Source organism: Myxine glutinosa, chromosome 13 (assembly GCF_964187855.1).
Source record: "Myxine glutinosa chromosome 13, kmMyxGlut1.1, whole genome shotgun sequence".
In the NCBI taxonomy this organism is placed as follows: domain Eukaryota; kingdom Metazoa; phylum Chordata; class Myxini; order Myxiniformes; family Myxinidae; genus Myxine; species Myxine glutinosa.
In genome coordinates this window covers 79,552,851-79,580,843 of record NC_136273.1, presented here as the reverse complement: position 1 = coordinate 79,580,843, position 27,993 = coordinate 79,552,851, and the positions used below count along the sequence as shown (strand labels likewise).

Below are 27,993 nucleotides of genomic sequence, written 5' to 3'. Positions count from 1 at the left end.
GACAAAAAGGGTTGGCGGCAGGAAGGGCATCCGGCCGTAAAACATTGCTTCAAAAAGGGGGCCAAAAAACAACAACAACCACGGTCCCTGAAAAAGGCCAACCCCCGCTTGCGGGGAAAAATGGCCTCTAAAGGTGTTTTTTTTTGTGTTTTTTTCCCACTGATAGGCCGGATCTGGATTTGGACCTTAACCAAAATCTAATCGGCGTGTTCTTGTCACCTAACCAACTCATCCACCAAGTTTTTTCAGAACTCGTCCATAACTTTTTGCAATATCATGTTATATATCGTTTTTGGCCCTATCACCCAATGGTGAAGAATCACTTTAAAATTATAGTAGCCGGATCCGAATCTGTATCTTCACCAAAGTCCAATCATTTCGTCGTTGTCACATACACTATATCTCTGACAAATTTCGTCCGAATCCGTCCACAACTTTTTGAGATATTTTATTCACAAACGGACAAACAAACAGACAGACAGACAGACAGGGGTGAAAACATAACCTCCATCCACCTTTGATGGCGGAGGTAATCATGGGCATTAATATGGAGTTGGTCCTTCCTTTGCTGCTATCACAGCCTCCACTATTTTGGGAAGGCTTTCCACGAGATGTTGGAACATTGCTGCAGGGATTTGCTTCCATTCAGCCACAAGAGCATTTGTGAGGTCGGGCACTGATGTTGGGCGATTAGGCCTGGCTTGCAATCAGCATTCCAATTCATCCCAAAGGTGATCGATGGGGTTGAGGTTAGGGCTCTGTGCAGGCCAGTCAGGTTCTTCCACACCGATCTCGACAAACCATTTCTGTATGGACCTCGATTTGTGCATGGGGGCATTGTCATGCTGAAACAGGAAAGGGCCTTCTTCCCCAAACTGTTGCCACAAAGTTGGAAGCACACAATCGTATAGAATGTCATTATATGCTGTAGCATTAAGATTTCCCTTCACTGGAACTAAGGGGCCGAGACCGAACCATGAAAAACAGCCCCAGACCATTATTCCTCCTCCACCAAACTTTACAGTTGGCACTATGCACCCGGGCAGGTAGCTTTCTCCTGGCATCCGCCAAACCAGATTCGTCCATCAGACTGCCAGATGGTGAAGGGTGATTCATCACTCCAGAGAACGTGTTTCCACTGCTCCAGAGTCCAATGGCGGCGAGTTTTACACCACTCCAGCCGACGCTTGTCATTGTGCATGGTGATCTTTGGCTTGTGTGCGGCTGCTTGGCCATGGAAACCCATTTCATGAAGCTCCCGACGAACAGTTGCTGTGCTGACATTGCGTCCAGAGGCAGTTTGGAACTCGGTAGTGAGTGTTGCAACCGAGGACAGACGATTTTTACGCGCTTCGTGCTTCAGAACTCCGCGGTCCCGTTCTGTGAGCTTGTGTGGCCTACGACTTTGCGGCTGAGCTTTTGTTGCTCCTAGACGTTTCCACTTCACAATAACAGCACTTACAGTTGATCGGGGCAGCTCTTGCAGGGCAGAAATTTGACAAACTGACTTGTTGGAAATGTGGCATCCTTTGATGTGCCATGTTGAAAGTCACTGAGCTGATGGTGGTGAACAGCTGTCTTGAAGATCCAGAGGGAAGAATGAGATTGAAGAGAGTGTGGAAGGTGGTTCCACAGGTTGGGGAAAAAATGAATAAATGAGAGGTGACCACTGGTTCTGGATTTAGAGAGTTTCACTTGCAGGGGGTTGCTGGTGGACCACTTGCGTCCTGCAGATACTTGTGGGTGGCAGCTGAGCACATAGAGGGCAGAGGGTGCAAGACCAGAAATGAGGTGGAAGAAGACAGAGAGACCACCGATCTCACAGTGATGGCGAAGTGATCGGCCCATAGACTCAGCTTCATCGCGGTGCATTTCAATGATCTTTAAGGCCTTAGTTTTCACGGCATCAAGCTGAGCAAGATGTGAGGCAGGGCAACCAGCCCACAGGGCAGAGCAGGACTCCATCAAACTGTGGATGAAAGTCTTGTAGGTGGATAGAAGCTTTGGTGTGCCAAGGAAGGAACTTGCACGACGAAGGATGCCCAGTCGGCATCTTTGGAAGCCACCTTGGAAATGTGTCCCAAGTGAGACCCAAGAGTTTAAATGACTGAACCGAGCTGTTGTTTCTGCTGTTCCCATCTTCTTTCTGTTGTTTTTGCCATTTTCCCCATTTCTTTACACTGTTCCTTTTGTTCCATTTCGTCCTGATCCATTCAGTGTTATAGCTCTTCCATGAGACTTGATTTTGTATAAAATAGAAGAAATTCATGTGGTGTTGGTGGAGTGCAAGCATTATTGGCTTCCTGTGTCAAAGTTGGTTTGCAATCCTTTTATAAACTTTTCAGCAACCCTTTTAAAACTTTTCAGCAACCCTTTTGTAAACCTTTCAGCAACCTTGTTATAAACCTTTCAGCAACCCTTTTGTAAACCTTTCAGCAACCTTGTTATAAACCTTTCAGCAACCCTTTTGTAAACCTTTCAACAACCCTTTTATGAACTTTTCAGCAACCCTTTTAAAACTTTTCAGCAACCCTTTCATAAACCTTTCAGCAATCCTTTTATGAACCTTTTAGCAGCCATTTTTTGAACTTTTCAGCAACCATTTTTTATACTTTTCAGCAACCCTTTTATAAACCTTTCAGCAACCCTGTTATAAACCTTTTAGCAACCCTTTTATAAACTTTTCAGCAACCCTTTTATAAACCTTTCAGCAACTATTTCATAAACTTTTCAGCAACCCTTTTATAAACTTTTCGGCAACCCTTTTATGAACCTTTCAGCAACCCTTTTAAAACTTTTCAGCAACCCTTTTACAACTTTTCAGCAACCCTTTTAAAACTTTTCAGCAACCCTTTTAAAACTTTTCAGCAACCCTTTTATAAACTTTTCAGCAACCCTTTTATAAACCTTTCAGCAACCATTTCACAAACTTTTCAGCAACCCTTTTATAAACTTTTCAGCAACCCTTTTATAAACGTTTCAGCAACCTTTTAAAAACTTTTCAGCAGCCCTTTTATAAAAGTTTTAGCAACCATTTTATAAACCTTTCAGCATCCCTTTCATAAACCTTTCCGCAACCCTTTTATAAACTTTTCAGCAACCCTTTTATAAAAGTTTTAGCAACCCTTTTATAAACGTTTCAGCAACCCTTTTATAAACGTTTCAGCAACCCTTTTATAAACTTTTCAGCAACCCTTTTATAAAAGTTTTAGCAACCCTTTTATAAACGTTTCAGCAACCCTTTTATAAACGTTTCAGCATCCCTTTCATAAACCTTTCCGCAACCCTTTTATAAACTTTTCAGCAACCCTTTTATAAAAGTTTTAGCAACCCTTTTATAAACTTTTCAGCAACCCTTTTAAAACTTTTCAGCAGCCCTTTTATAAAAGTTTTAGCAACCATTTTATAAACCTTTCAGCATCCCTTTCATAAACCTTTCCGCAACCCTTTTAAAACTTTTCAGCAGCCCTTTTATAAAAGTTTTAGCAACCATTTTATAAACCTTTCAGCATCCCTTTCATAAACCTTTCCGCAACCCTTTTATAAACTTTTCAGCAACCCTTTTATAAACTTTTCAGCAACCCTTTTAAAACTTTTCAGCAGCCCTTTTATAAACTTTTCAGCAACCCTTTTATAAACGTTTCAGCAACCCTTTTAAAACTTTTCAGCAGCCCTTTTATAAAAGTTTTAGCAACCATTTTATAAACCTTTCAGCATCCCTTTCATAAACCTTTCCGCAACCCTTTTATAAACGTTTCAGCAACCCTTTTATAAACTTTTCAGCAACCCTTTTATAAAAGTTTTAGCAACCCTTTTATAAACGTTTCAGCAACCCTTTTATAAACGTTTCAGCAACCCTTTTATAAACTTTTCAGCAACCCTTTTATAAACGTTTTAGCAACCCTTTTATAAACTTTTCAGCAACCCTTTTATAACTTTTCAGCGGCCCTTTTATAAAAGTTTTCGCAACCATTTTATAAACCTTTCAGCAACCCTTTTACAGTGTCATTTATGAGATTTTAAAATTAAAACTCTGAGCGGCAATCATTAAAAAACAGAAAAAAGTAGTATTCGTGAGATTTAAGGAATACACCAAACAGGAGAATAATCACTACGATCTTAGTTACGAGTAATTCACTTGAAATGGTCGATATCAATTTATCCACATTTGTGATGATTGTTATGATAATAATATTGATTGTTATTCTAACGTGCTCTGTTAACCTGTTTACAGGGTGTGAAGGGGGAGGTTGGTGGACCTGGCACTCCTGGTGCTCCTGGAGAGAAGGTGGGAAATCCGCTTTTGAGGAGTTGGTGGCAAAAGTCATCTTCTTCCTTTTTCCCAACTTCTCTGTTATTTCTTCTTTAGCACCTTTCACTTAGATATGAACACATTCTTTGCAGGTTAATATAGTCGGCTTTGTTTTGCAATTTGATACTTTTAACACATCAGTATTATTTTTAGATTGTTTTCTTCCTATTAGGGCACGGATGGCTTCCCTGGACAGAAAGGTCCGAGCGGAATTCCTGGACCCCAAGTGAGTGTGTTATCAATCCAAGAAATTTGTTATCAATTTTTGTTATCAAATGTTATCAATCAAAGATGTTGCTGTAAGGTGACCAATGTCTCATGAAAAATGTACGTGTGGATCACATGCCTTGCATCATAGTACAGTTAAACTGATTAATCAGAGGATCATGGGTAAGAATGAATTCAACCAATCAAATCATTCAAAATGGCTTCCAGCTATTCATTGAAATATGACAAACTTGTGTACATACTTCATAGGTGTCAGAAGATATTTTAGTGTGGGATGGGTGTGCAAGACTGCTCAGTTCTTACTCTTTCGTATGCAGCACATGGCTGAGGGTCATATAATTTGTTGGGGGCACAGCTCGTGTGCCATCTAACCCTGTAGGTTAGAGCAGGAATATGGAATTTGATCAGGGTGCAGGTGACGCCAGCTCACCTACTTCAAGGGATGCTGGCAGACAGGATGCCCAGTTGAACGTCCACCACCTGAGGGATGGCACACACATTGATGAATCACCTTGCCTGTGAAACATTGGGTTGACAGTTTATTGCTGAGTTGGGATTTTAACCCAGGCTAGACAGCTTAGAGGTGAGTATGCGTTATCCTACCAGCACACTCATTGGTTGAGTGGAAGAGGGTACAAAGCCACTTCACATGAGGTCAGAAGTGAAGTAAACCTTAGCTGATATAAAATTGATGGAATTAAAACTGAGGGCTGGGTCACAAAAGTTGGGGGCAAAACCATGCGACCCCATTCCCCCTTAGTCCCTACTATTAGTAAGGGCATTTTATGAGATATTTCACAAATCTGTTAACTAAATTGTTACCAAAAAATTTCTTCACCAATATGTTTGTAAAGGTGTGTAATAACATGTGTTAAAATGTTGAAGTTCAACTCCCGTGGGAAACCCAGAAAAAAAGCTGTTGAATTCGGGTACCGAAAAATTATTTTCGAGAATTTTTATTTTTTTTAATCGGCCCTTAAGTAACTTATGAGAGGTCAAATAAGGGTTTTTCATGATTCTGAGTTGATTGTTAACATTTATATTTCACCACAGACACTCCTTTGTGGAAAAATAATTTCTAAATATATCTCATTTTCTACTTTGCAGGACATGGAGTCTAGCAATATGGATGAAGACGTTACTCCACCTGTGCATCATTAGCATCAGCCGTGCGCCCTTGGCATACTGATGATGGCCTGCAGCGGCAAAGATGTGAAGCATCTTGGTAACAATGCAGGACAGATGCCCATTGTGGTCTGCAAGTCGCTCGGTTCTGATAAAGACCTTGATCACATCTACCATGTGGTGGTACTCCACCCAGAGTGCAGGTGTTCTTCCTCCTTTTGCGAGTCGTTTGAAGGTTTCTTCAAACCTTTGCTCAAACACTGGCACTACTGGGTCTGAGTGTCTGGCTCCCATCTTCCCATCAGCCACCTTCTCCATGAAGGTCTTCATGTCACCACGCTCCTCCTCAGTGAAGGCAAGTTTCATGATGTGTTGATAGATGGCTGCATCGATGAGGAGGTGAACACGGATTGCCTTGTCAAAACATCCTCCATCCATGATGTGGTTGGCTGTCGTACTTCCAGGATAGATCAACTGGATCACATCTAGTAGTCCAGAATCTTCCATGATGTTACCCATTGATCCAAGATAAGACTTCAGCAGGTGAAAACCACCCAACCTTGGAATGGCGGGTAGATTTGCCTGCTTTATTATATTCACAGCCTTCAGCCAAATCGGAAGATCAAAGGTCACTATAGCGACCCCAGCGTGCCGTATGCATTCTTTCAGAGTGGTGAAGATGGTGTTGAGGTCATTAGGGTCTCCTTCAATAACTGGGAGGAACTCGATCTGTGTGCTCTGCTTTGCATCATTAGCATGGATTCTCTTCATCCAGCCATTCCAGTTGGAGTGTAGGAACTCAGGATCGTTGGCTTTGATCACCCACCCCGCTGCCCAGAGTGCGTCACCTGGAGTGAGGAGTGGCTGATCATGAGCCAGGGAGGAGGAAAGCTCAGCGAGGGGGAGAAACATGATCGCGTTCGTTCCTATCTGTTTCCTGTTCGTAAATGGAATAATCTTTACTTCAGTTCCTCTCAGGATCGTAGCTTTGTCGAGTGCCTTCAACTTCACCCGGGGGAAAGCTGCTGTTGTCTGTGGATCTGGCAAAGGTGGTGCCGGAGAGGTGACTTCGATCCAACCCATTGAGTGAAAGGGAGTGTTTCCGTGAATAGAGACAATGTTTAAATCTATATTGTCTCCAACAAACTGAGTGACTGCATTGTTTGTTTCCCCAACCTCCATAAAGACCACCTGATCATTACTTGACAATTCACTTTCACTGGCTGGCACTTTGGCTGTCATCACTGATTGATCCTCAAGCGCAGCATCAACCGCAACCTCATCATTGATCTGTTCATCGGTTTCCTCCACAATGGTGTCAAGAGTGCCAGAAGTATCTGGAACATCATCTCCACTCCTACTATTAAGGAAGCAGTATTTGTAGTTTTGTGTCTCCGTGTAAGACTCAGTGTATCCCAGCCAGTGGAACTTGTTGAGCATCCATTTTGACCCAAATCTATGATCAAGTTGTATGGCAAGCCCCATTTGGTGTGGCAATACTCCAGACCGAGGTCGACAGGCCTTAATAAAATTCTGCCCCCAAACGGCAACTCTTTCGTCTGTCTTGACAATCGGTCTCAAGAACATCTGAAGGCTTGCAGGAACAAGTGTCAGCTGACTATCGATGTCAGTCATACTGTGTGTGGTGGGGTATGACTTTGGACCTAAATCAATCAAGGCAATATCATTGGATATGAACTTGAGTGCCGTCTTTATGATCTGAGTCTTCTCACCTCCATGGTCAAGATTAGCATGATGCACTCGCAGAATATTGTCGGTGCCATCTTTGAGACAGAGTACATCTGCCCTTCTTTCCTGTGTTGTGAAATACAAGGTGTCTTCGTATTTCTCTAGAGGTTTTATCTTTAGCCAATGCTTTGAATAAGAAAGGCTCTTCTCTGGTGACTGATCAAACTCCTGCAGCTTTTCATGGACTTGGTCCATGTTCATTACCCCCATGCTCTAATTCTGAGTCTAACCATTCGCAGAATTCAATAAAAACTGCCTCTCGCTCCTCATCAATACTCCTCTGTCCTCTCTTCCTTTTTCCTTCCTCATCAGTCTTGGACAAACTGTCACCTCTCGCAAACATAAGTTTGCATCGCAAATGGTACAGTGTTTCTTCTGCTACCAAGTCGTTGATCCCTTCCAGGTGTCCAGTGACTTCAGTGCCCCAGTCATCCCCGCGACTCCGTGCTGTCTTCAGCAAGCTTGCCTTCAGTGTATCTGCAGTCAAATTATCTGGCACTCTGTATTTCTTTCTAGCTTGTGCTGGATTATTTTTGTAGAGCTGGGCTGGTTGGTTGCAAAGAATGCATACATCCTTATACAGGAGGTCAACTGACTGTGATCTTCTAGAACTGCAGCCAGTTGATGAACTGAACTCACAAGTAGTGCGTCTTCTCTTCAACTTTGATGACTCTTTCTCTGCCTTTGATGCTTGAGCTGACTTCTTGGTGGTTGCAACAAAGTTGTTGTACAGATCATTTTTACACTTCTGGTGGTACCTCAGTTTTCCTTCCTTTTGAGCCTCCTTCATACGTTCCACAACAGTAACATTTTCGACAGTTTCTGCTTGTTTCAATAAAGTTGAGTATCCCTTTGGAGTTGCCTGTATGAGCCTTTCAGCTGGTGTATCCGAGCGTGCACAGATGAAGCAATTGAGCACAGGTGGAGTAACGTCTTCATCCATATTGCTAGACTCCATGTCCTGCAAAGTAGAAAATGAGATATATTTAGAAATTATTTTTCCACAAAGGAGTGTCTGTGGTGAAATATAAATGTTAACAATCAACTCAGAATCATGAAAAACCCTTATTTGACCCCTCATAAGTTACTTAAGGGCCGATTTTAAAAAATAAAAATTCTCGAAAATAATTTTTCGGTACCCGAATTCAACAGCTTTTTTTCTGGGTTTCCCACGGGAGTTGACCTTCAACATTTTAACACATGTTATTACACACCTTTACAAACATATTGGTGAAGAAATTTTTTGGTAACAATTTAGTTAACAGATTTTCATATGTTTCCCTTACTATATGAGTTGTGGGTGCCGAGTACTAAGAAACTTGAAGTAGACTATATAATTGCACAAATAGTTGAGCAATCTCTGTTTATAATTGTTGGCATGTGATTTCTCACAGCATATCCTTCTCCGACGCACAACCCTGAAAATCTGTTGTATACTCACATATCGTCAAAGCAGCAATCCTTGTGTTGCTGCTTTGGACCTTATGCTGGATTATTAGACTGTCCCCTGAACAGAAGGAGATGGGGTTTTGCAATCACTTCAGTGTCTGTCTGTGTGTGTGTGTCTGTTCGGGCTATAACTTTTTTTTACCATTTGAGTTGTCATCAAATTTTCACCAAAGCTTTATGATGATAATATGGAGAAGGCAAATTAATAATTTGGTCAAAAGGTCAAAGGTCAGCATCACTAAAATCATAATTTTTCATCCAATTAACCTGAAATCTAAATTTACCATTTGAGTTAGGTCATCAAATTTTCAACAGAGCTTTATTATGAGAATATGGAGAAAGCAAATTAATAACTTGGTCAAAATGGATCTCGCGAGATCTTTGTCGGCGACGGCACGGTTTTTCGAAGCTGTCCACGCTTTCAAAGTTAAGTAATTGTTCACAATTGTATTTTTGTCGAAACTGTATTTATCTTTCGGTATGTGTACCTATAGTGTGTCGCTAGGAAGATTATTGGTGTTAATCTTTCATATCTGTATAAAAAAATCGTGGTTTTTTCGTGCCGCATTTTTTTGCGGACTTGTATTTTGTTTCCTACCTTGAGGCTTTTTTTCTCTCAGCGGTCGATTGTAGTCCATTTACTTTTGTTCTCAGTTTTTGCCAGTCTTTTGACCCCATACTTCCTTGTTTAAAATCTTAACATAAAAAAAAACATTTCCTTCTTTGTTCTTATTCGTTGTTCTTATTCGTTTATTCGTTGTTCTTATTCGTTCGTTCGTTCTTTGACCACGTGTTTCACCCCCATTTCCCCAGATAGTTTTCACTGCTCAATTTTAAAATGTTTAAACTTTCCCCTGAAGTACTGTATTCTGTCATATATATTATAACTTTATTCTTCTTCTTTAAAAGGCTGCTTTCGACTTGCTCACCAAATCTATTCATTCCAAAAAAAAAATCCATCTCTTACAGTTCCTCTTTCCTACATTCCCAAAACTCTCCTGCACTCCATCCCCCCTCCAGCGTCCTTAAACATATCTTTGACTCAAAGGTCACAAGAAACTCATTTTGCAATAAATGTTCGTTTCCCATTAATCGTACAACACTTTCTAAATTCCAATCTCACCCCTCCCCTCCAAATCTTCCCCATCACCCATCCCTTTCAAATCTCCCACCTTTCCCCTCCCCTCCAAATCTTCCCCATCACCTATCCCTTCCAAATCTCCCCCCCCCCCCCCTGCTCCTCCCCTCCAAATCTTCCCCATCACCCATCCCTTTCAAATCTCCCCCCTTGCCCCTTCCCTCCTAAACTCCCCCCGCACCCCTCCCCTCCGAGACTCCCCCTCGCCCCTCCACTCCTAAGCTCCCCCCTCACCCCTCCCCTCCAAATCTCCCCCATCTCCCATCCCTTTCAAATCCCCCCTCACTTGCCCCTTCTCTCCTAAACTCCCCCCTAACCCCTACCCTCATAAACTCCCCCCTTGCCCCTCCCATTCAAATCTCCCCACCCTCATTTTTTCTCCATTTCCCCCCTCTCAGCCCTCCTCCTCAAAGCGTCCTCCCCGCTTCTTTCCCCTTCGAACTCTCACCTCCATCTCCCCCATCCATCTGCGTTGCTCTGCCCCCCCCTCAAATAACACCTCACTGTGCCTCACCCAATCACCATCAAACCTTTTGTCCGCCCCATCCTTCCCTTTCTCCTAACAATTCTGAAATCTCTGACACACCTTCAACAGCTCTCCCTACATCCTCCACTTCCTAATCTTACCCTACCCCTCCCCCCCCCCCCCCCCCCCGTTCTGTATCCGATGCTCCCCATTCCCCTTCATTAACGGTATGGACCTCAAACATCCGGGGCCTTCGTTCAAACTTAACTGATCTCTCCATACAGGTTGCTTCTGTCAAACCAGACGTGATCTGCTTAACAGAAACTTTCCTCCTTCATGATGTCCCTGATTCCTTAGTATCTCTCCCGGGTTACTCCCTCGCTCCCACCTTTTGTTCATATGTGTGTTGTACCGTCCACCAAACAGTGATGACTCCATCTACATCTCGCTGTCTGATAATATGGACCAACTTCTATCTACTCATCCCAACTCTCTCTTCCTCATATGTGGTGATTTCAATTGTCATCATGCCAGTTGGCTGGGTGTGGGTACCTCGCTCACCAGCCATGGCTCCTCAGCAAAGGACTTCTGTGACTCACTGGGACTGACACAATCTGTCAATTTCCCGACCCGGATCTCAGGCAATGGAGCATCTTCTCTTCTAGACTTGGTTGTGACTAACTTCCCTGCAAATGTCTGCTGCTCTTCTTCTGCTCCAATCGGCTCATCTGATCATGTGCTTGTTAAAGTGGACATCTCTCTGACCATTCTCAGAGAGCCTCCTCAGCGTCGACGAGTCTGGCATTTCACTCAGGCCAACTGGCACGGTCTTCAAGCAGCCATCAATCATCTGGACTGGTCTCCCACCTCTACCGCCTCTGACATCAACTCATCCTGGGAATTCTTCCAAAGTAAATTGCTCTCTCTCATGCACAGATTTATCCCATCTCGCCTTCAGTTGTCATACCCTTCCTCCCGTCCATGGTACACGGAATCTTGTGGTGAGGCAGTTGCCCAGAAACAACTTGCCTTCACCTCCTGGAAAGCAAATCCAACAGAAGGAAATCTCATTTCCTTTCACAAAGCCCGAAACAAGTGTGTGTCCACCCTCAGGAGAGCCAGGAAACAATATCTCTCCACTCTCAAGACCGAACTCTCAAACCTGTCTCCCTCTTCCAAATCCTGGTGGCGTCTGGTCAAATCTGTTTCTGGTGTTTGTTCCCCCTCCATCCCCTCGCTTACCTCAAACGGCTACACAGCTGACTCCACACGTGAAAAAGCTGAATGCTGCAACTCTGTGTTTGCCTCTAAATCTTGTGTCCCAAACCCATACCTCTCTGTACCCACCGTACCCAGTCGTACCCAGCTGTTCCTGGACTCTGTGTCCTTTCCTCCTGACAAGGTGGAAAAGTTTCTGTCAACCCTCAACTCTGATTCTGCAACTGGACCTGACAGCATCAGCCCACGGGTCCTAAAATCCTGCTCCGCCGCTCTTTCACTCCCTCTCTCTGTTCTCTTCCCCCTCTCTTTTGCTCAAGGTCATCTGCCATCACCTTGGAAATCAGCCAACATCACCGCTTTGCACAAAAAATGTGCAAAACAGATCCTTGCAACTACAGACCAATCAGCCTTTTCCCAATTATCAGCAAAGTCATGGAATCCATCATTGCTTCGGATATCAAATCTTTCCTCTTCTCAAATGTCTTGATCTCTGATCATCAATTTGGTTTCAGACCAAGTCACTCTACTCTGGACATGCTGCTTCTGCTGTCTCAACAATGGATGGAGGTACTCAATGCCAAACAGGAAATTAGAGCTGTATCCCTTGACATATCACGTGCCTTCGTTACGGTCTGGCACCCCGCTGTGCTCAACAAACTCTCCTCCTATGGTATCCATGGAAATCTACACGTTTGGCTTGCGGACTTCCTCTCTAGTCGTAGTCAACGTGTGGCCCTGAATGGGTTTCTCTCATCTTGCCTTTCTGTTCAGGCTGGAGTTCCCCACGGCAGTGTTCTGGGCCCTGTGCTTTTTCTGGTCTTCATCAATGATCTCTCTGACTCTCTTGAAAATCCTCTCTATCTCTTTGCTGATGACTCCACTCTCTGCCGCTCCATTCCTCATCCCTCAGATCGGCAGTCTGCAGCCTCCTCACTCTCTGCAGACCTGGACAAAATCACAGACTGGTCAAACAAGTGGAACATGCCTTTCAATCCTGACAAATCTCACACTCTAACGATGTCTCTCCAAAAAGACCGACTGGACAACCCTCCCATCCACTTTCTGAATAATCCTCTCCAAGAATTTCTGTCACTCAAACTTTTGGGTCTCACTATCTGCAATGATCTTTCCTGGGAAAACCACATTTCAAATGTGGCCTTCAAAGCCAGTCGCCGACTGGGCAGCCTCCGTCGTGCGAAGTCCTTCCTTAGCACACCTGAGGTCCTCACCGCATACAAGGCTTTCATCCGCAGCTCAATGGAACACTGTTCTCCCCTCTGGGTTCGGTGCTCCTGCCTTGCACCTAGCTCGGCTTCACGCTGTTGAAACCAAAGCTTTCAGAATCATTGGAATCTCCCGCAATGAAGCTAACTCCGAGGGCCTTTCACTTACTCATCGCAGGCAGGTTGGTGGTCTTTCTGTCTTCTGCCGACTCCTCTCCGGCCTTGCTCCCCCAGCTCTCTCTGGACTCTGTCCCCCAAATATTCCTGCAGGTCGCACAAGATCTGCCTGCAACCCTCTTATGGTTATACTGCCAAAATCAAGACTCTCTGCTCACCTTGCCTCCTTCATTCCTCTTTTCTCCCGCCTCTGGAACAAACTCCCTCACTCTCTTCAATCCCACTCCTCCCTCCAGGTCTTTAAAACAGCTGTTCACCACCATCTCTTATCTTCCCCCATCCAAAACCTTGATCTTTTCTCCCCCTGCTAATTTCACCCCAGATTCACTTTTTTGAAATACCAACTTCCTTCCTGGAAGTCCTTGCAGTGTCCTTGTGTGTTATACTTCTCCCACCCCTTACCCCCTTCCCACGTCTCCTCCCTTCAAGCCCTCCCACAGATCTCCCGATGTCCCTGCTCTCAAATGTTGTGTTTGTGTGCTTCCCCTTCTCTCCCCATCTTGTCTCCCTCTACCCTTATTATATGTTTTGTGTCTGTTTGATTTTTTTTGTGTGATAAATGTGAGCTCTTTCACGAGCCTCGATCTTGTATACAAAAAAAAAAAGATCAAAGGTCAAGATTGCATAAAATTGCCAATTTTCACCCAATTGTCCTTAAATTTAAAGAAGTTGCATTTGTCACAGAATTGGTTCACCAATCAAAAGCTGGAAGCTGGTTTTTTTTTTTAGATCTGAAGCTCAAAGGCAAAGGCTGCATGAAATCATCAATTTTCATTTTGAGATTTTGTGAACCTTTTTTCATTATTTTGAGCAAATGGAAGAAGAAGAAGACGTCTGCACACAAACGGATGCAGACGAGCTCTGCCTTTTCAGATGCTTTCTAGTTTATTCTCATATTTTACGCTCACCCTAATTTAAACATGCCATTTCTGCTACCTTCCTTTTTTCTCCAGGGGCCACCTGGTCTTGAAGGCGAGAAGGGCTTGCGAGGCACATCTGGAGAACAGGTATTGGCTTGAATAATGCTGCTGGGAGAGGTTTGGGGTGAATTTTGTGAAATAAGAGAGGGGCTTGATACATTGATGATTTGTGATTTCTGAGAGCTTCATGTTATAATTCAAAAGTTCTTCATTCTGTGTTGTATTTATATATTTATTCATTCATCATTCTGGCTTTGAGAAATAGAGCCTGATGAAAATCCATGCGATCGGGGACTTTGAACCGGCTGGTTTAGGCAAGATTAATGGAAGACAATCTTCGATCCCAAGACGGTGGTTTTGACATTTTCCTTGGAAAACAACTCTGCTTCATGGAATTTTAATATCGGTCCCCATGGTTGACAAGGGCAAAAATGTCCAACGTTGGAAAGCTGCAATATTCCTTCTCAATCTTCCAAATATTATGCATGACTGCTGAAATCCACATTCTTCTTGCCATCTTTGATCTTTGTCCCGATCACACTTCATTATATTTTTTTACATTTCTCTTTATTCATTCTAATTCTTACTTTTTCTTTCATTTTGTTCATTTTCCTCTCCTTTATTTCTCTTTGACTCACAATTCTCTTTTTCTTCATCTGTCTCAGGAGAAGTGAATTCTTACATAAAATACTTGTAATAAATAATGACTTGGCTGCGCCTGGATGGGTTTGAGGATAGAAGAGCAACAGCTGAAACCCGAATCCTATCCAGGTATATATAAATACAGTATATATATATATATATATATATATATATATATATATATATATATATATATATATATATATATATATATATATATATGTATATACTTATGATTATATATATCATCATGTCATGTAATCATATATCATCATATAATCATATTATATATGTCATATTATATATATCTTCATGATTATATATATATATATGTATGTATGTTGATATACAACAACAACAACAACAACAACATGCATTTTCAGGCCATTTTCCCTGCTGGAGCAGGGGTTAGCCTTGCAGTCCCCATGACAATCTTCTCCATTTTGCCCTATTTTCTGCATCTCCCCTTGTTAACCCCCTTGCCCGTATTTCTTTTTCCACCATCTTCATCCAAGTCTTTCTCGGTCTTCACGTCCTCTACTTCCTTCTACATTAATTTCCATCACTCTTCTCAACCAGTCACTTTCATCCTTCCTCAACACATGACCAAACCATCTCAACCTGTTGCTCTTCACAGCATCCATCACAGGCTCTATTCCCATCATCTTTCGCAATTCATCATTTGTCTTCCTCTCTCAACGATACTCCACACATCCACCGAACCATTCGCATTTCCATCCTTTCCAGCCTTCGTTGCTGCTCTACGTTCATTACCCATGTCTCGCTCCCATAAATCATAACACTTTTCACACATGCAGCATACACCTTTCCCTTCAGCTTCAACGACACTCCCCTCCTCATCAGCACGCCACTCAGTTCCCGAAACTTCTTCCATGCACATCTCACTCCAGCAATCGTTGCCGAGTCTGATCCACCTTCTCCATTCAGCATGTCTCCGAGGTAGCAAAATGTTTTCACACCTTCCAGCTTCACGCCGTCTCCAAGATCCAACTCAACATTTCCTCCATCTGCAGCTCCCTCTGTGCACACCTTACATTTGAATGTAGCTGCCACACTGGTTAATGAGCCTCTCAGACCACTACATTTTTGATGAACCCACTCAGCGCACATTGTACATTGAATGGAGTTCACTCCGACACCCTTCCTGCACACAGCACACGGCCACTTCCCAGTTCTTTCCACCTCACCACATGCTTTACCACTTGCCATCACCTTTGTCTTTCCGATATTCACCTTCAGACCTTTTGTCTCCATACATTCCTTCCACTTGTTCATCTTTTCCTTCAGTCCATCCATACTTTCTGCAATCAACACCAGATCATCTTCATACAACAACTCCCATGGTAAACCCACCTTTACGTTCTGAGCCAGCACCTCAATCACAGCTACAAATAGTAGTGGACTTAGTACCGACCCCTGATGCACTCCTACCTTCACCTCAAACTCACCACTGTTCCCGTCCTTCGTCCTTACACCTGTGCGCGCTCTTTTGTACATTGCCATCACTACGCTGATCAACCATTCCTCCACTCCTAACTTCCTCAATGCGCATGTCACTACTTCGCGTGGAACCCTATCGAATCGCGATATCGCATGGAACCTGCGGCACCTATGACGGCATCATTCACATATGTTATTCCGCATGGAGAGTTCTTTGCAATGAGACCTGTCTCAATTATTTCTGTGCAGCGGTTTTTGAGATATGGAGGTGCAAAGTTTTTTGGTTTTTCCAAGATGGCGCCCGTACCATGTGACCTGTGACGTCATAATATTCACTAAAATATTCTACAGTAGGAGTCCCTCCTATGGTGAAAATTTCATGTCAATCGGACCAACGGTTGCCGAGAAAATGAATTTTTTAAATGCATACACGCACGTACGTACGTCGGACGTACGTACGGACCTGAATGCTTAACCCTGCCTTTCGCTTCACGAGCGCAGGGTAATAACCACCATGAGGAAGAGAGAGAGTTGGGATGAGTGAATGAAAGTTGGACCATGTCGTCTGAGAGAGATGTAGATGGAGTCGTCACTGTTGGGAGGTGGGAGCGGAAGGGAAGTCACAGCCAGAGGTACTCTTGGGGTTTGGGAGGTGTAAGAGCAGTACACTGAGAGTGGAAATAGGAGTTTTTTTTAAGTACAGTGCAACTATGCCACCAGGGCAGGGATGAGGTCAATCAAAGCAGAGGAGACAATACCCAGGGAGAGACACGATGGAGTCAGGGACGTCCTGTGGGAGGAAGGAATCTGTTAAACAGACGATTTTCGGTTGATGGGCAGTGACTTGAGATACCTGTCAGGTTGTAAAGGAGGCCCTGGATGTTTGAGTTCCACACAGTTAGGGACGGAGAGAGGAGCTGCTGATAGGATGTAGGGATGTGGAGAGGAGCATGAAGGAGAGGGTGGAGGGTGTTTAAAAGGTAAGTGAAGAGGAGGTTTGATGGACTGTGTTTTGGAGCAAAGAGGTTTTGTGAAATACGCCTTTTCCAAGAGAAGAGGAAAATATTTTTATGAAGAAGAAGAATGAAAAGGTTGTTCCTGATGGAGTGATAAGGCAGAGTAAGGCATTTTAAGATACATTTTGGAAGCGTTTTTTAAAATGTTGTGAAGAGGTTTTTCGGACCACACATGGGATGGTGTGTGGCAGACACATCATGCCAGTAAGGTTCCATGCGGCACTAATTAGTATGGCTTGTGGTTCCTGGTCCGTCAACACTGAATGGAGTCTCATACTATCATGCAGCATTCGATGACAAACTTCTGGCTTCAACTGCAGCAGAAATCGCCATCACATAACGTCATGGAATATTTGGTTTGATAAAAATTTCCTTACATTGTAGAGGTTTTCCTCCACCACCCAAAGTTGACACTTGCTGACATTTACTTTATTTTCACCCTGCCATTTACTAATCTCACATGGAATTTCCCATTGGACAATTCCTAAGGGAATTTCATGGAAGATTTCGTTGACTTCGATTTCGATTGTAATTGCTCTCATTTTAATGTGACCCCAAGCAAATGCTCCCCCCCCCCCCCCCCAACCCCCCTTTAAAAGAAGGATGGCAGACACCGCATCGTTGCAAGCTGATGCGCATATATAATCCAGGAGCTTACAGGTAGATTCCGTCTTCTTTCAAAAATGGTTGTTGGTATCAAGTCAGACAATTATGTTCATTATTTGGTGGTTGTCATTCGTGAATGCATGTTCGATGGAGATTCCACTTGTAGATTTGGCCGCCTGGTTGATTCATTCCTCCTGAGGCACAGCTGTGCCACTGATGTCCCTGCACATTAGAACAGGAATATGGAATTTGTTCAGGAATCACGATAAGTCACCTACTCTTCGTTGAAAGACACTGGACATCTGGCTTCACATCTTCCCAGGGTACAGCACACTCATTGATGCAATGCGGAGCATCAATGGGACAGTTCATATCGTCGGGTTGGGGATAAAACCTGCCTCTGGTCCCTCTGCGCCAACCTGCCGGAACATTGAAGTTGATTAACTTCCTGACTTTTTGTTTGTACTTCTTGATGTGATGGGTTCCTTTGAGGTGGATTATTGCTGTGATGAAAAAGACTTCCATGAGAATTCTCTTTGTTTGACCACCTGTCAAATTTAACGGTTTCAAAATAGAAGGAAGACCAGTGAGACTGCATCGTTGCTTTGCCAACAGGAAGGATCATCAAAGCAAGATCCTCTCCATTGTTCAATAATTCGTGAACCTGACAACCATCACAGATTATCCGAAAAAACAAAATCCCATAATGCACTTTTATCCTCCATAAATCCATCTCAGAGCTTAAAAACACCCTGAAAAAAAAAGTTGGCCTTATTGAATTATAATGCTCTTAATTAATGGCAATTTAGGCCTCTTGATGCATAACACAATCATTGCCTGTACATTTAGCTGAACATCTTCATGAGCAATGTAGTAAGTTATCAACCTGCAGAGAAAAAGAAACCTGCATTTATTTCGTTCATGCGAACACGCGGTGCATACGCATGTTGATCCAACATGTTTTACAACAACGAGCACCCATGAGCACCGCACACAAATTTACCAAAATAATTAACATTACCTGCTTCCTTTATCCTTGTAAGTGCAATTCATCAAATTTGTCTCATATTTTGGATTTCCGTTTTCTTTCGTGATTATCATTTGTTTAATTTGGAAGACATGACTGTTGATGCCAAGAATACATCCCCTCCCAATCCTGCTTCATACCTCCGTCATACCCTATTTGACCCCAAATCTTTCATTATTTTCTTTATCCTCTATAATTTTTTTATTAGGGCCTTCCTGGATCAGCAGGTGCTCCAGGAAAACCAGGAATGAAAGGATATCCTGTAAGTCATGAAGTTTATTTTATTTTATTTTCTTATTTTCTTTATTTTCTTTATTTATTTATTTATTTTATTTATTTTATTTTATTTGTTTTATTTGTTTCATTTATTTATTTTATTTATTTCATTTATTTTATTTATTTTATTTATTTTATTGTATATTATATTTCATTTATTTTATTCATCAAGTCATTTCGTTATAAATCCTGTAAGTACACTGGTCTTGATGTTTGGTTTCGTCAAATGCCGTGGTACTTACAAATCGATTGTCTCCACACAGGGATTCAAGGGCCTGAAGGGTCCTCCTGGATTACCTGGCCCTGCGGTGAGTCCTGCTGCTTTGTTTTAGTTCCAGTCTGTCAACTTTCTTAGTTATTGATAATCCAGGTTTGAATTTTATATTCGGGAAGAATTTTATTAACCAGCAGGATAATATTCAGCCATTTCACTTTGAGACTAGGCGTGAATGTTTCCATCCACATGTACTCTGTTACTCTTGTGCAATTTCCCATCATTGTGGTGGCATTGCTTTATTTACAGCAATGCTGCGTACTCCACACCATAGGAAAAGCATACATTTCCATTTGCTTTGTGATATTATAGCAGAGTTTGCAATTTTGACATGAAATAATGATTGGCTTTGTGAAAGTAAAATTTTGGAATTGTTGAATTTGTCTTTTTCACGCAGGGCTCACACGGAGAGCGAGGATCGCCAGGCCGTGAGGGGCCTCCAGGATCCGACGTACGTGCAGAAACCATGGCTTTCATTTAACAATGAAAACATTCATATTCTAGGCTCACTGTATACCGGGCCTTGAGGTTAACTGTATGTTTACCTGGTAAAAGCTGCTTTATACTCGTCTTTCTATGGGATTTTGGTGCGCACCAGGCAAGTGGCACAAAACAAGTTGTTGTTGTTGTTGTTTACAACTACAGTACCATCAAAATTTAAATAACGACGTTACTTTCCAACTCCCCTACCTTCCTTCCTTTCCCCAAGTTAAGATCCTTCGCTTGTTCATTGGAGATCTTTTGTTTTCTAACAACATTTTATAATTTCCTTCAGGGCGGACCTGGACCCCCCGGACCTCATGGCTCCTCTGGAGCAAGAGGAGAGCCGGTGAGTTTCACCACACCGATATCGGTAACAGGAAAAAAATAATTTGATGAGTTGACCGTGGGGTCTTGGCTTCAAGTAGGCCAGGCTGCCCAGCATGAGGTTGATGTAACATCAGAATCCACCACAAGTTTCCATGGCTATGATCATTAATTGTAATTTCATGGACAAGAATTTTAATAAAGCTCGAACGATCTACGCGAGTTTGAAAATGTCACCTAATCATCGCCTTCTTCTTCATCATGTTACTATTCTCGTATTTTTAACGCACCTTATTCTAATATGATCGACTAGGTATTGGTTGAAAATTTCGACATTGTCGGGCGCATGGTCTCGCAGCCACATTGGATAAAGAAACACCTTATCCGATCGATGCGAAGCTTTAAAGATGTGATTGACTGCCCATTCTGAATTCAATTTAATAAGTATGACGTCATGGGTCAGGTGTCCAATCAAAGTGGGGCAGCTTGGTACCCGGCCTTAACTGCTTGCAGTTATAAAGCTCGCTTCTAGTTCTATTTTTCTCTTTTTTTTCCTTTCTATTTCCTTTAGTGGCAAATTTAATAATTTACTCATGAACATAAAAGTTGTTAATGTCATATAAATTTTGTGCTGATATATTAACAGCATTGAGGTACAAACGGTTTATTTGAACTCGTTTGGAAAATGTGGTGTTTCATTTTTTTTCTTTTCGTACTCTAATAATATCTGTGCTTGTTCTAGGGACCAATGGGACCACCAGGTGCAGCAGGAACTTCCGGCTTGCCTGGTGAAAAGGTGTGTGATTCATTTTAATCCATAAATCAGACATATATACTGTGACTAGACCGGGTCTTGATGGACCACGTCCTTGTTGGGCTTTATCGCCCCTAGATTACCAAATGGCCTGATTGGCTGTTTTTGATCTGGATGCGCTCAAATATTCATGTGACCCCATAGTTCATGCCTTAACTATCCTACGCGGGTGGGAACTTTCCTGCCAAAGTAACAAAGGAAGAAGGCAGGCTAAATATTTAATAATTTAGCTATAATGCAAACAAAAACACACTTTATACCTTAATCATTAAAACACCCACACCTGAGAAAAATGTCTATACCCCAGTTCCAGAAAACTCATGGAAACATGAACCAAAAAAGCAATTACTGAAAACAAGGAAGTAATGCTCACGTAAGACCGAATGATCCTATTGAGCGCAAACACAGAAAACAAAGCATTGCAACCGGATATAGTACTGAGGTCCAAAAAAGAAAAGAAGAAATTGCTAATGGAGGTTTCAGTCCCCAGTGATTTTGGCATAAATAATGCAGAAATCAACAAAATGACCAAATACCAAGGGCTCAAAAATGAAGTGAAAAGATCCTGGAAGCTGAAGAGCACCGACATTGTACCAGTGAGAGTTGGAGCAACGTGAATGATGAAGAAGAACCTTACAGAGACCTCAGAAAAACAGTGAAAATATGACAACAAACAAACTGTAGTTGGAAGTTGTCCGGAGTTTGGTGATGATTGTGAAAAGAGCCCTCGGAACAAAAATTTGGAGACCAAGAAAACTTCACAACTTGGTCCGTGAGTCATGATCCCTTATCAAAATGGAGGTGGATACTTTGAGACTTGAGAAGACTCTGTTCAATCCTCTGAAACCTTCATATGGAGATAACAACCAACAACACACACTACAAAACTGCCGAAACATTGACACAGCAAGGACATAACACATGTCCACTGAAGGATCTTCAAACAACCTGAGCACAAGTCTGGAAAGGCTGCCAGGTAAGAGGGGGGCGAGGGCTTAATCTATCTATAATTCCAGTAATCTCTGTGTGTATGTTTGTATGTTTGTATGTTTGTATGTCTGTATGTCTGTGACCGCTGTTTCTCGACAACCACGGGTCCGATATACTTTAAACTTGCCAGGTATATTGCTGGGGACCCGAGGATGTGCCTTTTCAAGGTTTCATATTAATCGGACAAGTAGTTACCGAGCTATGTCCAAAAAACGATTCAACCAATCAGAGAGCAGCGAGCTATCACGTGTGCCGAACGTGGCGAACAGACTCTGCCTCGGACGGCACATTTGAGAGCGTATTCATTTATTTCACGTTGGCAAACTATGTTGCCACTATGTTGGCGTTAAACGATGTTTTAAAACTAATTAAAACTAATTTGCGATTCTTTCGCTTTCCTGCGCGTTTGTGCATGCTATGGCGATTTCTTTACCAAACTCCGCAAGCCGTTCGCTTTGGACCAAACCATTTCATGTAAATAGAGGGGGGGGATTGTCACCGTACTCGCAAGCCGTTCGCTTTGGACCAAACCATTTCATGTAAATAGAGGGGGGGGATATAATTTTAGATATAGATATAGTACGGGCATGCCCTAGTATTAATAATGGGTAGATGGGTCTGACGTCCAAAATTACCGTTTGTTAGTGTAGTTACAGTGTACGTGAAATCACAAATACAGTTTACGTTCATTATTGTTACTCACGTTTAAATACGGGATGTTTTATCTTAATTGTAAACTACTGAAAAAATTAAGGTGGGGGCATTTCCCCCCCCCCCCCCTGAATCCCCCCTCCCAAACTCCGCCGGTGGTCCCAGCAGAAAAATTGTTGCATGTCTTACATCCATCCAATGTTGGAGGAGAAAACACGTGTGGAGGTCAAGCCAGGAAACACTTGGGCACTTCTTTGGTTCTCCCACCAGGCCTGACTGCAGCTCATCCAAGGCTTTGACCCCAACTCAACTCCGCTGAACTCCAACTGGATTGGTGTTCAGCGGAGTTAATGGGATGGACCCAAGCATTCTCGCCCAGCCGAACAATACTCCGTGGCTTTGTACACCTTCAGATTCCTTCGGGTGTGGAGTTCAATCTCGGGGAGACGTGGGATCACTGTTATAATTATACAATGATTATTATAAACTGGAGTTGGGTGAATTTGGGAACACGTGCTCCCAATCTATACCCATTATGTATGGCCCATGCATACCCATTCACAAACTATGTGCATTGTGCACAGACTTTGCAGTATGAACATTAAACACAAGTCCATCTACACGGGCAACAACAAAGCATCTGAAAATGCAAAGCCTGTCCACGTCCGTTTGTATCCAGACGTCTTCTTCTTCTTCTTCTTCTTCTTCCTCTTCCTCTTCTTCTTCTTCTTCCGTAAGCCCAAAATAACAAAAACAGTTTAACAAAAAATCCAAAATGAAAATTAATGATTTTATGCAGCCTTGACCTAGCTTTTGATTGGTGAACCAATTCAGTGACGCAATATGTAAATTATTTAAATTTCAGGTCAATCGGATGAAAATGGACGATTTTATGTGATGCTGACCCTTGACCTTTTGACCACATTATTAATTTGCCTTCTGCACATTCTCATAAAGCTTTGTTGAAAATTTGATGATAAAACTCAAATGGTAAATTTATATTTCAGGTCAATTGGATGAAAATTGATGATTTTATGTGACGCTGACCTTTGACCTTTTGACAGAATTATTAATTTCCTTCCTCCGTATTATCATAATAAAACTTTTGTGAAAAATCCAAATGGCAAAAAAGTTACGGCCCGGCCAGACACACACACACAGACACACACACAGACACACACACACACAGACACACACACACACACACTTCCAGACACACAGAAGTGATTACAAAATCCTCCAATTATCATCACTCCTTCCCATGCATGTTTCAATACTGATGGCGTAAGAGTAAATTTAGCCAAAATAAAATACAAATGGAAACTGTTGAAGTGTGTGAAATACAGTGAACACATTGACGTGTACACACTGACGATCAAGTCGGTAGTTGCCAGGATGGGTATACCTGAAGCAGAAGCATGATAAGCATGAATATCAAGGCCTTTGACTGTGCGCTTCATCTCAATTACAGCGAAATGTTATTCTCGGTTTTCTTTTCAATCTCTTAACGTGAGCATCATGCTTTTCCGTTTTTTTGTTGCAACAATGCAGGAAACGCTTTTGCAAGCTTCAGGTAATAACGTTTCACGCATCTCTTCCTGCATTGTCTTAGAGTCATAAAGAAACCTTTCTGGTCCAAGGTGTTATGAGCCATTCACCTCCAATTGGCTATGGCTAACATCTACCTTCTTTCCAGCTACCTGCCTTTCATTCTTCAGTTTGATTTTGCCTTTTTAATTTTTTCTTCCTCCCCACATTAAATACAGTAATTACATCCGATTGCTCAAATATCTAAATTGAGAGAGTCGTGAAGACCAACGCAAAAAAAAAACCTGCCTTTGATTCCGTATTATTCTGAAGCATAAAACTACAGCAGAGCAAACATCCATTTCTGGTTTTATTCAATCCTCCTGAGTACACTACAGAAGTTAATAGGCAGCGAAAGGTTAAAAAAGTGCTAAGCACATTATTTAATTACTTTTGAATTGACTTTCTCTTTACAAGCTCTTTTGCAGAAAATTATTTTGCAAGGATTAAATATCACATCCTCTTTCAGGACATTTGCTTTTTAATGAAGCGTAACTTCTTCTTCATTCATGTGCAGCAAGAAGCTGCGGAGTTGTATACATCCATTGGCTGAGTGTGTGGCCGTGCCGCTGATGCAATGCCCTCTGCTGGTTAGGGCAGGAATTTGGACATCCATCCAAAGGATATATATTAATTTTTTTGGGATACGAGATCGAGGCTCGTGAAAGAGCTAACATTAATCACACAAAAAAAAAAACAGCCACATAAAACATATAATAAGGGGAGCGGTAGACAAGATGGAGAGAGAAGGGGAAGCACAAACACAAAATTTGAGAGCAGGGACATTGGGAAATCTGTGGAAGGGAGATGGCTTGGGGGGAGGTGGGAGAAGTATAAAACACAAGGACACTGCAAGGACTTCCAAGAAAGAAGTCGGTATTTCAAAAAAAGTGGCTCTGGGGTGAATTAGCGGGGCTAGAAAAGATCAAGGTTTTGCATGGGGGAAGATAAGAGATGGTGGTGAACAGCTGTTTTAAAGACCTGGAGGGAAGTGTGAGATTGAAGGGAGTGTGGGAGTTTGTTCCAGAGGTGGAGAAAAAGAGGAATGAAAGAGTGAAGGTGAGCAGAGAGTCTTGATTTTGGCAATTTCACCATAAGAGGGTTGCAGGCAGATCTTGTGCGACCTGCAGGAATATTTGAGGGACAGAGCACAGAGAGAGCTGGGGGAGCAAGGCCGGAGAGGAGTCGGTAGAAGACAGAAAGACCACCAACCTGCCTACGGTGAGTGAGTGAAAGGCCCTCGGAGTTTGCTTCATCGTGGGAGATTCCAATGATTCTAAAAATCATTGACATCCATTCAAGGGAGGGCACACATTGATGAATATCCCTGTCTGTGAAGCACCTGGATGACAGTTTATAGCTGTGTCGGGATTCAAACCCAGGCTAGACAGCTCAGAGACGAGTGTGCGTACCTCGAGGCATCCCTGGCAGCCTGAAGCGTAATTAATGGGGAATTATTATTTTCTTTTCGTTGTATAGGTAGGTGAATGAATAAATTAAAGTGAAAAAAATAATAAATGTATCGCTATCTTTCATCCGGCAGGGAATAACACTTTACTGTGAAAAGTTTCTGGACCTGTCAAGTTTGTCAAATTGGTGTCACCTGAACTTTGTAAAATCGCCTGAAGTTTGCACATGGCACACAATCTTATTTATTTCTCCTGTCTCTCACTTGATCATCACATCTGGTTTTTGCAACATGTTCAACATACAAATGATGTTCTCAGGATCTTCAGTACAGTCTTCGCATCACCATAGGGATTTGCACGTAGAGATTAACTGCGAGGAAAGTTTTTGAGTAGCTGATTATTTATTTATAACAATAAATAGCTTTGGATCATTCTCTTCGTTAACACTCTTCATTTATACGGTTTCTCTCTGTATCCCATAAATTGCTGGTCAAAAATCTGGAAAAGAGTTTTTATTTCGACATGAGGCGACGATAGCTGTAATGTCGTTTCGCGAAACTCCTCCATGCTATATTGGTCCCATTTATTCCCACCTTGCGGGGTTGGCATGGCTGGCCAGGCCTGACGTTCGACTACTGTTGATATGAACAGGAATGTGGAATTTTTTCAGTGTTGATGATAGCTTGTCTACTCTTCGACACCATGGCCCATGGGGTCTTTAATTATATATATCATATAATTATAATATTATAATTATATATATTATATATTACATGGCCCATTATATACATCTTATAATGCGAGCAGACGCGACACCTGGCTTATTGTTCATCCAAGGGACGACACACACTCGTTGTTACACCTTGTGTGCAAAGCACCGATCCAAAAGTTTATGGTCTGGTTTGGATTCAAACCAGACTAGAGGCCTCAAAGGCAAGTGCAGTCACTATCTCTGACCTTTTCTAAAGGTTATTTTGTCGTTTACTTCGTAAACAATTAAGGATATAGTTTACCGTTTTTTAAATTTGCTGATGTAAACATTTCAGTTGCCATGACAACTCAATGATAAAGGAAGCAAAACCAGACAATAACTAGAACAGCACCTGGTAGAACACATACCTCCACCAGGCTGAACAGTTTACATCTTGTATCCCAATGATAGGCCAGATCCCAATCCGAATCTTCAACAAAATCGGGGCAATTCTTCCTTGTCACACAACCAAAGTGTTCACCAAGTTTCGTCTAAATATGTCCATAACTTTTTAGATATCGTGCTTTATATCGTTTTTGGCACAATCACTCAGTGGTGAAGAATCACTTTAAAAAGTCTCGTATCCGGATATAGATTTTCAATGAAATCTAATCGATTCTTCCTTGTCACTGACCCAACCTGTCTCCCAAGTTTCATCTGAATCCGTCTAGAACTTTTTCAGATGTCGTGCGGTATATCGTTTTTGGCCTGATCACTCAATGTTCAAGAATCACTTAAAAATTGTAGTGTCCGGATCCACATCTTCACAAACATCTAATCGATTCTTCCTTGTCGCAGACCCAACCTGTCTCCCAAGTTTCATCTGAATCTGTGCATAACTTTCTGAAATACCCTGCTCACAGACATACAAACATAGGTGAAAACATAACCTGCATCCCCCTTTGGTGGCGGAGGTAATGGAGACAAGGCAACAACAAAACTCTTTCACATTCAACAACACCGAGTGCAAAGTGAGAGAAACTGCAGGCAGGTTAATGTCAGAACAATCCACACCATTGTTGTGAACATGCTAAACCCTTTGTATCTGTTTCTCCAGGGTTCTGCTGGTCAAAAGGGAGAACCAGGCGAAATGGGGTTTCCTGGAGCCAACGGTCGACCAGGCTCTTCTGTGAGTCCATAGAATAGTAACAACAACAACAACAACAACAACCACAACAGCAATCCCTTGATTGGGACTTGAAGAGCAGCTCAACGGACAATGGACTTCTTTTTTGAGATATATGCAGAAACACCTTGATGTTTCAAGTTTGTGTCCATAATGATGAATTGATGTTTGTGTCTATGAGGAAATGAAGGAATTCTTTGTTTGGACATTTTCAACTGGACTTGATGTTATTGTGAACCATGAGCGCCCTCTCGTGATCTCCATATCGCATGATGATTCACATCATCCGTACTTATCCATTGACTGCATGATTAATGTTGTAAAATATTGGTGTATATAAATTCATGATTCAAGAAGACCTTCCAATAACCATGTTTTTCAGGGTCTACCAGGCCTGGATGGACTTAATGGTAAAGATGTAAGTAGAACATATGGTGCACCACCACCCTGTTTAATTTGAATCTTGCACACACGTGTGATGTACCGAGGTGTGTTCAAATATGGATGTCTCCGAATTAATTATTTACAAGAACTCAAGACTTACAAAA

At 42.3% G+C, this 27,993-nt stretch overlaps 1 protein-coding gene across 9 annotated transcripts in view; it reads left to right on the top strand.

The window, feature by feature from the left end:
- LOC137439043 (uncharacterized) overlaps positions 1–27,993 on the top strand; it is a 330,944-nt gene that overhangs the window by 293,365 nt on the left and 9,586 nt on the right. For 8 of the 9 annotated variants that reach the window (XR_010986846.2, XM_068134660.2, XM_068134658.2 and 5 more), the window contains 10 exons: positions 4,235–4,288; positions 4,485–4,538; positions 14,042–14,095; positions 18,969–19,022; positions 19,300–19,344; positions 19,708–19,761; positions 20,086–20,139; positions 20,860–20,913; positions 27,377–27,448; positions 27,828–27,863. Coding sequence is in view for 8 of the 9 variants with exons in the window: in XM_068134660.2 (XP_067990761.2) it covers positions 4,235–4,288; positions 4,485–4,538; positions 14,042–14,095; positions 18,969–19,022; positions 19,300–19,344; positions 19,708–19,761; positions 20,086–20,139; positions 20,860–20,913; positions 27,377–27,448; positions 27,828–27,863 (531 nt within the window). In the remaining variant the exon portion in view is untranslated. Of the gene's footprint in view, positions 1–4,234; positions 4,289–4,484; positions 4,539–14,041; positions 14,096–18,968; positions 19,023–19,299; positions 19,345–19,707; positions 19,762–20,085; positions 20,140–20,859; positions 20,914–25,289; positions 25,497–27,376; positions 27,449–27,827; positions 27,864–27,993 lie in introns of those variants that run through there. The other variant, XM_068134662.2, reaches the window with a different exon arrangement.